Source organism: Buceros rhinoceros, unplaced genomic scaffold, assembly GCF_000710305.1.
Source record: "Buceros rhinoceros silvestris isolate BGI_N320 unplaced genomic scaffold, ASM71030v1 scaffold6477, whole genome shotgun sequence".
NCBI lineage: Eukaryota > Metazoa > Chordata > Aves > Bucerotiformes > Bucerotidae > Buceros > Buceros rhinoceros.
The window spans coordinates 55,041-68,344 of record NW_010422681.1 but is presented as its reverse complement, the minus strand read 5'-3'; the positions used below and the strand labels follow the sequence as shown (position 1 = coordinate 68,344).

At 43.5% G+C, this 13,304-nt stretch overlaps 1 protein-coding gene across 1 annotated transcript; it reads right to left on the bottom strand.

The window, feature by feature from the left end:
* Positions 1-3,661: 3,661 nt before the first annotated feature.
* GP9 (glycoprotein IX (platelet)) lies at positions 3,662-4,288 on the bottom strand. The gene has a single exon (XM_010140123.1). The coding sequence runs from the start codon at positions 4,286-4,288 to the stop codon at positions 3,662-3,664; it is 627 nt and encodes a 208-aa protein (XP_010138425.1).
* Between the last annotated feature and the right edge of the window lie 9,016 nt (positions 4,289-13,304).

The following is a 13,304-nucleotide window of genomic DNA, read 5'->3' as shown; positions in this document are numbered from 1 at the left end:
TGAGTTCCACCTTCCAACCAGGGTGCTCTGCCCTTTGATCAGTCCCTCCCCAGGTGTCACTGCCCTCGTGGTGGCTTAGGAACACTAGTAAGCTGGTCAGGCTGTTGTTGCCCAAGTGAAAATCACTGGTCTTGCTAAATACTGAACCAAAACTGGTAATGCTTTGGTAGCAATTAATGCCAGCGCTTACACCTGTGGTACCGAAGAGGATGTGAACGTGCTCCACCAGCTGGTGCTCTGCAGGCCTGGTGCAGGAACAGTGGCTGGGATCTTTACAAACTCCTTGGGGAAGGCTGTCTGCGTCTTTCCTTTAGCTGGCGGAGGGGTTGTCCTGCCTTTGCGATTGGTTGGCAACCACAGCTTCCCTTAGGCAGCTTGCTGGCGTATGTGGCTTAGGCTCGACACAGTGGCCTCCCCAGATAAGCGGCTGAATGCTGCTCTTGAACCTTCAGGCAGCACTTCCAGCTTCTCCCTTGCAGAGGGTTTTTTTCAGATAAAAGCCCAGCACAGCAGAAGTAATACATACAGAAAAAATGTTCTCTCCAGTACTTTCTTTCTTCTGCATTCTGAGCATCCTGTTGAATGTGTTGATTGGCACAAGCAGAAGTGTTTGCTCAATTTTAGTGTTTGTACAATTAGAACTACACACTAAAGCACTTTATCATATGCATATCCAGCTTTATAGTCACACAAGAGACTGATACGCTTTTAGCATTAATGATTTACTTTATTTGGGGGAAACAAGAAATACCGTTTAGGACACTGTCCGTGAGGGACTGCAGAGTGCATTTCTTCTGCCAGTCCTGCGTTAACACAGACTGCTGGCTGCCTCTTAGAAAACTGACACGCTCAGTGCGGAGGAGGTATTCTAAAACCATCGGAGTGCGTATCCCACTGCGTTCCTCTGTGCCTGTTTGAAATTCTCTCCTGCAGAGCTTGTTTATGTAGAATAACATTTAGTAAAGCTGGAGACATTCTGAATGTTTATGCTCAGCTGACCAAAATGTACATGTAAGTCTGAAGACACTCTTTTCCCTGTCCAGCCTTCCTCAGCCACACTGGTTCTGTTATGTGGGTCACTTCAGTGGGGATGCAGCACACTGTAAAAAGCCAACTCTTTGCTCCACATTGAGCCTTCATGGTGCAGAGAAGAATATGCAGTTGGGGGAAGTAGAGTGGAACGTTGCTACTGCTGGGGAGCTGCGAGGGTGGCTCAGCTGGCACAGCTGGAGCTCCCCGGGCTGTTGCCAGCGCTCCCTGGGTTCTCCAGCGCTGCCATTGCAGTCTCTCTGTTCACGGCCTGTCTCACCATCAGTTTTGCAGGTGACAAAGCGGTAAGAATAGCTGTGATGTTTTAGGTGCCTTATACAATTCTGTTAAAGTTGTTCTCATTTCAGGTAGCAACTACCCGTGTGAAAAAACACCTGGTGTTGGTTAAGCTGTAGATTCACCATGACATCTGATGATGAGCTGTTTCAGTGTGTAAATATTTTCAGAATTAGATTTTGAGCCCTCTTTCAGTTTGATGTTCTCATTTTGCCTCATGTATGTTCATACAAGCTGTGATCTTGTTCCTTAAATTCCTCTTTATTAAATGAAATTAAGCTCCTTCTAAGATATAGTTTCCAGTCCTTTATTTGCATTACAGTTGTTTTTCTGATTCTTCTGCAGCTGATTCTTCTTGATTTGTAGACATTGATATGGACTATTGTAGCTTGTCTAAATGTGGAAGTAAATAAATCTTTCTATGCCTAAATGATCTTCCCTATTTCAACAAGAAAAGATCACATTAGCTCTTCGCTGCAATGTCATACACGCGCGATCACGGTTACCAGATTATCCTCTGAATCGAGTCCTCACCCCACGTTTGTTTCTAGAGCTATGATCTTGCTTTTGATGGCTCAGCACTGTAAGTAACTCACCACTCTGCATTTATGACTCCCCTCCCCTTGTTCCCCACAGTGTACCATTTCCAGACTTGGACGTGCAATGGCCATGTTGTCTCCCAGGGCGTCAATTATTTCACAGGGAAAACATCTGACTCTGTTCCTTTTCTTTTCCCAGCCTAAAGCCCCACGTGCCACTTTATCACTAGGTTGTATAACCCTCTACCCATGGTGCACGTCCCTTCCCCAAATCTATCTGCACTCCAGAGGGTCTTTCAGTACTCAGCGACTGTTCCCTGTGTCACGGAGAGTGGCCGGAGACTCATCCAGAATTGTCATCAATTTAGGTTGACAGGTCTCAGATTGGCCTTTCCCAACTGGTGCAGGAGAGAGAGGCCCAACAGCGAAGATACCTTAGACAATGAGGTGTCTCTTCTAAAGCTGTGTGAGAATGTCAACAGCAGCCGCCGTTGACAGTTTGACTCCATATTGCTGAAGTGCTTTGGCAGGGGAAGAGGGACCTGGAAATAGCCCTGTGAGCTTCTGCTGTCTCCAAGTTGAGTGTTTGTGACTAGGGATGAGTCTCATCTTGCAGAAGTGACAGCACATGGTAATTGCAAAACCACCCATCAGAAGAAAGCGAACCACCAGCTTTGCTAGGGCTACTATGTGCTTTAGAGAAGGAATCCCACTCGTGTCACAGGGTGCTAGCGGTTTTTAGCATCTGAGCAGATAACTTCTAATACCTAGCTCAAGGTTGGGGCTAGGAGGAGCATTTGCAAAATGTGTCTTAAACTGAACTGCCAACAGTAGTATTAATTGTAGAAGACCTTCAGCGATCCCCCATTTAACCAGTCTAACTTCACCAGACCATGTGGGGTCCTGGCATGGATTGGCCATGTGAATTATCAGGTTAGGGAGAAATCAATATGCTTGAGTTGCCACAACAATTTTTCTATGAGAGAGGGAGGCACAAGAAGAGAAGGGAAGAGAGTACATACTCGTCAAAGCTGTTGCATAAAATCCAGCGTATCACATATTGGTAGTAAAACTGGAAGACAAGCTCTGGAAATTTCTTAGGATTTTAATCAGAAATTGTAGAATTGTGAAATAGATCGAAGTTGGTTGAGTACGAGTGTTCAATAAGCAGGTGTTATTCGAATTTCACATGAAATGCTTTTTTACTGTTCACTCTCTAGGAAATTCAACAATATTTGAAATTATTTTTACTGATTATATTCCCATTACCAGCCCATCTTTAAACGTATTTGATAAGGGATACATAGTGGTTTTGCTGGCAGGAAACTCTTGGACCTGAGGATAAGGTGATTGAATTTACACACAAGAATGGTCCTGCCAAGCCCTTTGGGGTGAGAGGTGAGAGGATAGCAGGTTGCAAATGTGTGCAGCTTCCGAGTGAGAAAAGAATTGCTAAAATAGAACAACTGGTGTTTAACCCCTGTATTAAAAACTGTAGGATCTGGGGATGCAAATCTTCCTGCTAAAAGAGCTAAGAATTCCATAGGGAAGTGCTGTGTTCAATGGTTTTAGAAACTGCTTTTCATCTGAGTGGATGGCAGCAGAATGAAACTTGCCTGTCAATACATCACCAAGCCCGTTTTTGAAAGGAAATTAAATTGGAATTGTCTGTCTGAGGGCCCCGACTTGGAGCCCCCTGTAACATGGTCACCATTAAAACAAGGGTTGCGAGCACACGTGCTTTTTTGTGGTAAAATAGTTTGACATTTCTGTTTAAGCTAGTGGTAGCGAACTGCTCACAGTATCTTGTGGTTTTTGAAGGTGTGTCTGCCCAGCAGCCAGCCCCTGGAGTCATAGCGGCTCAGATCTATTTGGCAGACAAGCTTTTTTGAGAATTTCAGAGCCCATGCTGCTAAAATAAGTGTAATTGTTGCTCCAGCAATTAAAACGAGGTCTCGCCAAAAGAACTCAAGGCACTTGATTGGCAGAAGCCTCTTACAAACCCCCAGCTCGTTCCCAGTCAGCTGCCCCAAGGGCTTCATCTTCACGGGAGCTGGGGCTGCACATCTGACATCTGCAAGAGAGGCTGCAGAGACATCTTCTAACCAGAGTTTCAGATACAGAATATGACAGTCACAGTTCCAAGGATTGTCGGATATTTTCACCTCCTCCAGGCTGCTCAGGCTGTCCAGGGTGCCGGGTGGAAGCGAGGTCAGGCTGTTGTTCTGGAGATAAAGCCTCTTGGTATTGATGGGCAAGGCAGGCACTTCCGTCAGGTTCCGCGAGCTGCAGTCAACATGCAAACCCTTTATTTCTGCCAGGGACTTGCAGTGGCAGGAGGGAGGACAGGCTTCGGTTTGGGGCATGTGGAACAGCAATGATAGGGCAAATCCCACAACAGCGACGAATGCTACCGTGTTCATGCTTCAGCTACCTAGAGAATAGTAACCTGATAAGTACGATTCATTAGCGTGTTTCTAGATGCAGAACTACCCCACAGCTATTTCTTTCTCAGGATTACTCAGGGGGGTTTCTGTGTTCCCCACAGAGCCGTTCCTCCCAACGTTAAGTAGCATAAATGCCGCTGTGAGAGAGCACAGTGCTTCCGTTTTGTCTCTAGTTCATCGCTCTTCCTTTGTAATAGTACAAAATACACTATTGTTCCAAGTTCTGCAACGGAATGTTGCTGGGAGACAATGCTAAAAACTAGGTTAGTTTTAGGCAAAGATTTTGATTCTGTTTCTATATCTTCACAGGTCTGGTGTTCAAACTGTGCATTGAAGTTAGTTGTAAAAATTGAGCTTAATAAATTGAATCATTATAAATGTCTAAAAATCTTCCATGAAGACTCTAAGCAGGAAATACGTATTCTTCCGTGGCAAAAAGTTCTTTTTTGCTACTGTGTAGCTTCACGGGTCTCTAAGAATGTACAGGTCAAGATTTGGATGGACAGAGAATAGGAAACGTTGCATATCTGGTGCTGCTTCTCTGTTAGGGATTCAATAATGTGCTTTGGGCTAGAAGATAATTATCTCTTTTGCTATGTCGTTCCCGCTTGTGTAGAGTGGCTCCCACTAGACTTCCATCACAGACCCTTCTATTAGTTTAAAACCTCTAAAGCTCTTCCCTTCCTGTATTTCCTAGCACTTCTCTGCATTCAAAAACACCCGGCTGGCCTTGGGACTGGATTGGAATTTGAAATACAGACTCACTTGTGCAGGTTGGGGAAATTCCAACCTTGAAACCATCTTTCGTTATGATTTTAATACATCCCATAATTAAAATGTATTTTATTATTTCCGCCCCCCACACAATTCATTTGCAATAAGTAGGTATTGAAGCGAAAACATCTGACTGTGTATTGCCTTGGATACTGCTTGGAGAATGGCAGGTACTGGAAATAAAGTGTTGGGTTTTTCTACACACTTGAAGAAAATTCCCTTCTAACTGAAGGTGAACACAGTTCACAGTGGAACAGTTGTGTGATTTTAAAATCAGACTGGACAAAGCCTGAGAAAGAGGTAGAACAGACCTATTAACCACAAATACAGAGTAAAGGAGGTTTTTACATACCAAGGTGATAAGGAGCTTAGATGATACTAATGTAGAATGTAATTTGGAAAAATAACTCTTCAAAATAATGTTTTCAAGTGTAGAGATATTTTAGAATTAAAAAATTAGAAGGCTTTCCTCTTAATAACTTAAAATAAGCCAAGGCTATCTTTTTATAAGCAGTTTCATTTAACAAAGACTAAAACTCTAGGAAAAATGGGTTGATTTTGTTTTAAATGAATTTACTTCATTTACAAAGATTGTGTAATTAGTTGTTCAAAAGGAAGTTAGACAGCTTTAGATTCCTGATCTAAATACCACGTTCCTGTATTTTGAGTAGGATTAGTGCTACATGAAATGATAAACTTTGTTACAGAAAAGCTGAAATATTAATCTTCACAATCATCTCCTGTGTCTTTGTTAGCAAGTAGTTAGTCTGAATATCTCTTCTGATTTCAGCTGTGAACAGCGAGAAATGCCAAACCAAACAGAAGTAAGAAGTGGCAAAAATGCAGAAAGGAAGAACTGCTGAGACGCCTGTCTGACACTTACCCTTATTTATTCCTTCGATTCCTTCTCCTCTGCGTGGTAGAGTGTTGGAGGACATACAGCAACTGCGGCTGCCGAGTCAGCAGGGAAATGTGTTAAAGGAGATGAGCTTTTTCCTCTGCGTAACAGGAGCCGTTCCCGTTGGAAGATGCTAGATGTGGTTGACGTGACATGGCATATAGTGTTCGGGGCTTTTAATGCATTTTCTGCAGACAAGAGGAAATGCTTTTGACTGCTTGTTCGGTGCTTTTTGTTTGTTTGTTTGTTTGGTTTTTACTGCTAATAAGTTTTCCCCATTAAACCTGGTAATATATGGAAAACCTTAAATGACTCATCTGAAACGCAGGGCGTTTTTTCCTCAGCTGTGATAATCCGCAGGTGTAAAAGTTAACTTGAGCTTCAGCTGCTGCTGACACATGCTGGCCCAAGCAAGATCCAAGGGCGCTAAAGTTAGCCCATGGATTAGAGTTCTTCTGGTTTAGTCAAAGCCACTGCTTGATATCTGCCCTTCCACTGATTAAGGAAAATCTGTGAAAACACGCCATAGCATCAAAATAACTTATTGTCAGTCAGAGGAGATGGTGAAGGAATAGAGAAGTATTAGAACCATGAAAATAGTTGAAATAGTGGTGAAAAGGCACACAAAATACAGCATTTGATTCTGGTCACCCATGGTCAAGAAAGGTTAAAAGTGAAAGGAAGGTTTCTGTGACGACCAGGGATTTGGAGGGACTATCCTGTGCAAAGCGGCCGAACGTGACCCGTACCCTGCTCTGTGGAGCAGTGCAGAAGAGCCAGAGCCAGAACTGCTGTGGCTGGTGGGTGCCCTGACACAACCTTGGGGGTGAAGAAGGGTACGTGTGTATGGATCAAGGGATCAAGTCCTCTCTTGGTTCTTGTGATATTTTGTGGAGTACAAGTCCTTTGTAACGTCCTAGTTTGGTTTGGCATTTAGGAGTGAATTCCAGCACGGTCAGGGAAGGTGCCCTAAGGAAGGCTCGCGGTCACGGTTAGCATCGCTCCCCTTAACCAGCACAGGCTAAAGGACAGGGATGGCCTTGGGCACCTATACAGCCCTTCTTCCCAATCACGAGAGCGGCGTATAGCTCCAGAGAGGACTGCCAGCCTGCCGCTGTCTTCACACTCAAGTTGCTGAGGAGTAGGAATTGCTGAAGGCCGCCCAGGGCGGTGGTGGAGTTCCCATCCCTGGAGGGGTTTCCCAGCCGTGTGGAGGCGGTGCTGAGGGACAGGGGTCAGTGGGGACCTGGCGGTGCTGGGGAACAAGGGGACTCCATGAGCTTAAAGGGCTTTTCCATCCCAAACGATCCTGGGATTCTGTGATCTCCGAACATAACGTGCTCTGTGTATATTTGGCTGGAGGGCAGTAATTCTGTTCATAGTACACATGGATCTCTTCACCCAAGTACAGAATGCCACATTTATGGAAAAGAAAAACAAAATTAGGGGTTTGTTTTCACTTTCTCCTTTTTTTTTTCTTTTTCTTCGTATGGGAAATTTTGGAAAAAAATTGACATAAGTTTTCCTTTGCTTTGGCTACCAAACAGGGACACTCTAGGGTTAAGAGAGCAACTGATGTTTGGAAACCCAGTTTGTTGTGGATCTGATGTGGAATTTGGGCCAGTTCTTCTTTAGCGTGTTGTTTGGGGACAGGCTTTGAGCTGTGTTCTGCATTTGGAAATGAAACCCAAGTGAGTTTCAGATGTCGTGGCTGTGCAGGAGAGCCCTGCTTCTGAGCTCTTCTTTCTTTAGAACACGGTCTTCTCAAAGAGAAGGGAAGTTTCTGACATTTAAAATTATTCTGGCAGCAATATTTATTGTTTTATCCTTACTGACATTTAAAGTACTTTTCTTTGTTAAGTCTGATCAATCACCTGAAGTTTGTTAGAAGCTTGTGTAAGAAAATGACTTAACTCAGCTCTTTAGTATTTTTACAAGTACTTTAGACAGTGCTGGAGGGAGAAGACAAAAATACTTCAAACCCTGTTTGAATTTCAGTCTTTTCTTTAAGATGAGGAGAGTGACTCCTCCCTTGTTCAGATGAAGAGTTGATCTGTCTGTCAGATGTTCAACAGCTGGACCTGGGAGTGGACTGCTGGGACTGCTAATAATGGGGAGGTCCTGCTGTCTTAGGGATTTTCTTTTTATTTTTTTGACTGTACACCACTATACCATAGATGCCATAGATGTCTGCCTTCCCTGCCTGTTTCCTGTATCGCACAGTGTGTGCCATGTGTCTTAAGGAATGCTGCCACATGGAATAACCCTTTTCCTATTCTATGGTGGACTCAAATGCTGCATCTTTTTGCACTGAAACTGATGCAAAATACTTGAAATCCTCTGGAATTTCAAATCCTGTGCTGGGGGCCATCCTCACAAAGGCGGCTCCACGTTCCTCTGGCGCTGGATCACACATGGTGGGAGAAGCAGCTGCTCGTGCCGAGTCCCTGACTCTGTTAGGTGTGATGAGGACCATGGGTCAGCTCTTCAGCTCTGCAGGGAGGTGAGACTGTGCAGGGAGCAACTGGCAGAAGCAAAGCTGAAAATACAAGGCACGTGCATTTGTGATTTTAGGGCTATCATGTTTTGTAGGATTACTCATTTAAGAGGATTTATTAAGACCCAATTTAAGAAAAAGAAAAAAGTTATAATCTTCTATAATTTTGTTATAGTCTGAAAATATATTTTCCACAGAATGAATCCATTTGAACTTCACGTGAATGAGAGAGGCTCTGTCTCCTCTCAGCAGAGAGGTATTTCTGAATGCTCTCAGGTCCCACACACACTCTCTCGCGCTCCCTGACTCCTTCAAAGCACACTCCTCGGGCTTCATTTTCCTCGAGACCGTGGCTTCCCCCGTCAGTTACGTGGGCTGCACCCGAGCGCTTGCTCGTACAGAGAGGCAAGAAGCGTTGAAGGGAGATTGCTGGTTTCCTTGCAGTTGAGAAAAAAAGCCACACGTTAAAGAGAAATGTGTGGACCAAACACATGACCCCTAGGAGGAAATTCAGGCAGAAGATGCTGTTATTTTTTATAAAAGGTTTTGAGGAGTTATAGCTGTTTATTGCTGCCAATGACCTGTTCTTTACCTAGAAAGACCGAAGCCTTACTCAAGCTCTACTCCCACTTCCAGTGCTGAAAAAACTTGCCACATCAGGTCAATAGATGGCAACAGTGCTTCTCATTTGTGTTCTGTCACCTGGATTTAATCTGGTCTTTCATGTTCTCAAACAGGGTGGTGAGAACAGGCTAACCAAAAGATGTCTTTATGTTTGAATGTGAGTCATGGTAATTAATTATGCAAATTATCAAAAAGAAGGAAAAAAACTGTTGATCAGAGATTCATTCACACATCAAATAATATATTGCTTGCAGAAATGAATTACAGAAAATATGTGGTTTCTCTCACATCAGGAGTTATTGTCGCCCCAGGGCCAAAATATTCCTGTTATCTGCTGCACCCTAGAGAACTACTTTTTGGTATTTATACACAGGAGGACTCTGAATTCCATCCAGCCCATATTCTGCTATCATACTGTTTTCCAGTTTCTCTTAAACGGTACTCCATGCACTTTATCAAATAGTTCTTTCTCCTTCCACCTGTTCTCATAAAGAATCACCCTCCTTTTGCTGTTTTCTTTGTCAAAACTCTACAGAGCTGCTGTGCAATAATCTGCTCTTGCTCATCTTTCCACTAGGCGTCATTCAAGTTACATGTTTGGGAAATGTTAGGCAGACACTCATTCAACCTTTAGATGTGATTTATCAATGCAAGATAATTGTCTGAAAGACTGAAATATCATATTCTTCCAGGACATTGCCCTTCCCATAGCCTCCAAGATAAAAATGTGACAGATGTACTAAACGTTACTGCAAGTCTCTTCCTGCATAATCTAATTCTTCCTTTGCCCTCCTTTGCTGTCTCTATGTCAAACACACACAGTGTTGATGTCTGTACTTCAGGGAAACTTCCTACCTTTAACGGAGCTTTGTTGGAGGGTGTTTATCATCTATTTCCGTCAGTTTTGGTGAATCTTGGTGGTTTAATGTCCTGCAATGACACTCGTGGTGTCATGCTGTCCATGCTGTCAGGCACGGAACGCCTGCAGCGTCTCATTCTCTAGGAGGAAGAGCCGGAGCCTGGACTTAGAGGAAAGCTCTCAGTCCCTGAGTACCAGAGAACACACCTGAAATCCAGAGGCATTTGCTTCATACCTTGGCTGGCTGCTTTCTGCAGGGCTACCTGCAGCACCTTGATTTACACAAGCCAAAGAACATTGTTCAGATTTTATGAAGACAGAAAATCTGTTTACTGTTCTTTAATTAAGAGTTCTCACGTGAAGTATTTTGAAATACTAGATTCTTTCAGATAAAAGGATGAAGAAAGGAAAATCTATGGGATTCCCCTTCCCATTAAGTCTTTGTCACTGGCTTCCCTCAGAAGTATTTTATACTTTTCGCTGTTTAAGGGAGATGTTCATTATGATCTAAGTGTGTTGGTGAGACCACAGTGCTTTGCCTGAGGTTTTGCTTCTGTGCTTTGCTTTTGCCGTTACTCATCATCCACGTTCTTTTGGATGTTTCCATTTGTTTCCTAGTGAACCCAGTTATTTTTCATTTTCTTCTCCTCCAAACTCTGTGGTGTTTCTGGTAAATCTGGATGAATAAGACACAATTTATGGTATATACCAAATCAAATGTCAATATATGTTACCTTCAGTTTAATCGCTGGTGCTATTGCTGCTGCTGAGCAAAGCTTTATTACAAACCTCAGCTTTTTTCTCAGTTTGCATGTCTGGCATTTGAGAAAAATGTATCAAAATTCCATGAATTCTTTCTTAGTCTTGCTCTGGAAGTCAATAAGGTGAAAAAGAGTGTTTCGCTTTTGTGCAAAAAGCTATGCTGGAAGGGTTTAAGTGGGTAGATACAGCAGAGACAGATCCTCACCTGTGAGACTTGCGGGTGCTATTTGACGTTACGGTTACACCTCCTGTATGAAAGGAGAGGTGGGGAGGAGGTTATCCCACCCCTCTACAGTCAGGAGTATGATTCAAAAAAAGAAATATGGGAAAAGAAACAATAGAACTCAAGCCACTGCAGCAAGACCCCAAGGTCCGTTTGTAGGAAGCAGCGCCATGGGCAGTCTGTAAGCTAAGCACTTTCCTGAGCTTGCTGTCGTGTGCCAGCCTCTGGCTGAAAGAGGGATTAGCGGAAGGGAAAAATAAGCTAACTGCTAGGGCTTGGACCGGGGGCTAGAGCGGCCAGGAGTTCGCTGAATCACCTCCAGATATCTAGTCAGTAAACAGGCAGATTATCTTTAGGGAATGGGTGGGAAAAAAGGTACATTTTCTGTGGGTTGAGAAAAATGTGAATCCATTAATTTCCACAGTTCCAGAATTACAGTTTTTTCCTGATGCGTCAAACAGGGACATCAAAATCCCATGCTTGAACATACTTTTTCAAGAAACTTCTTATTTTGACTGTGATTGATCGTGGAATGAAAGAACACACAGAGCAGTCAGCAAGTTTACTCAGGGCAAAGTTCCTAGTGGATATAAATTGAAAATCTGAGGGAAGAAGCACAGATGCTAATTCCCAATTCAGTGAAGACTGAGATTTTCTCAGCCTTCAGGATATTGGATACTACTAAAAAATAGTGCAGATGTCACCTTATGTTTAGGCTTTTACTGATTCTAAGGAAGTCTGTAAACTGAAATTCAGTACCTGTCTTTTTTGTTTAGAGTTAGCACATAAAGTAGTGTCTTGAAGAGGGAGAAGGTATCTGTGACTCTCAACAATGTTCTTGAGGTTCGTCTTTGAAAGGTTTTAAAGGTCTTACTGGGGTTCTGGTATGATGTGAATTATCACGAGTACAGAGTTGCCAACAGCATTTTTCGTTTACTTGAAGAGGCCCCAAGGGCAGAAGGCTTAAAAGGCAATGAAGGGCCTGGGTGCTACTTCAGTCCCCGTAACAATATCAGCAATATCACTGCACAGACACTGCAGAAAACCCCGTCCGTCTGTAAAGCTGCTGGCACGGTCTGGCTGTGGCAAGGGCTGATGTGATAATCTTCGGCACGGGGAAAAGGAGAGCCCCCACACAGCTAACACCACCTTCTTCGCCGCTTTGGAAGAGAGTTAGCCATGATGTCCATCATGTGCCAAAAGTCATCTCAAACTCCACTTAAGCATATTGCAGATATATTGGTAATAAATTTAATTCCAGCTTCTTTAGAAAAGCAGAGTGAACACATAATAGGTTTTGATTGCGCTTGAACCTCCCAGAAGCAGCAACTCCTGACAAATTCTGTATGTGGACACATACTGCAGTAAGTCTCTGCTTCCTTTAAGCCAAAAACATTCAGTAAAGCTGAACGAGAAAAGGCATTTTACACTGAAATAACAACGGTGTGCAGGAGCAGTTACATCTTACGAACCAGGGCGAGTTATCCTAACAGGGAGAAAAGGAAAGTTGAACAGCTTCTCTCTTTGAAGTGCTTTTCTGTAAAAGCCTTTCTTTCTGGCCACTCCAGGTCTTCCTTTCAGCACTTGGCTGCTACTAGAGATAGATGTACGCTCTTCACCACTTCGTTTTTCTCTTTCACCCTGCCATCTGTCCCGCCTATTACAATGCCATTATTTCCACCGCAGACATATGCAACGTGCAAATGTATCCTGGGGCAGGGAGGAAGCACAGCTTGGTTTGATTCATAACCTGGTTCACTCTCTGTGTAGTTCCATCCTTTTTAGTCTTCGTTTTATGACAGTGGGTGTATAAACGTTGTCCAGAAAACACAGCCACAGTTTAGAGTCCTGGTAAAGCCCATTGCTAGGGGTATATTCTGGACCTTGTCTTTATTAGAGAATTTTTTTTTCCCACTTGTAGTTGTGAAAAAAAACATGAGCAATAATCAGCAAACCCAGAATTATCAAACAATAAAACCTTCAAGTACAGAAATTATCCCTACCTATATTAGCACAAACACTCAGCCCTCAAGACCTTTTTTGCTTTGCAGTGAGGACGTGGGTGAAGCCACCTGACTACTGATAATTTTTCAGTATCATCTACTGTCTGTGTTTATTCCTTGACAAGGTTAAGTTATCTCATAGTTCTTTGAGGCAGAAACACAAACCAATAATTTATGATGTAATTTGTGTTGTGGTCTCACAAGCACTATTCCTCCAAAACCCCACAGGGAACACAGGCACTCAGCGGGGGTTTGACACTGCCCCCTCTGTCCCAGGTGAAGCTGCCTGACACAGGGAGACGGTGCCGCTGATCCCCTGAACTGTCTGTAGTGGAGATATGCCCTCAGCAGG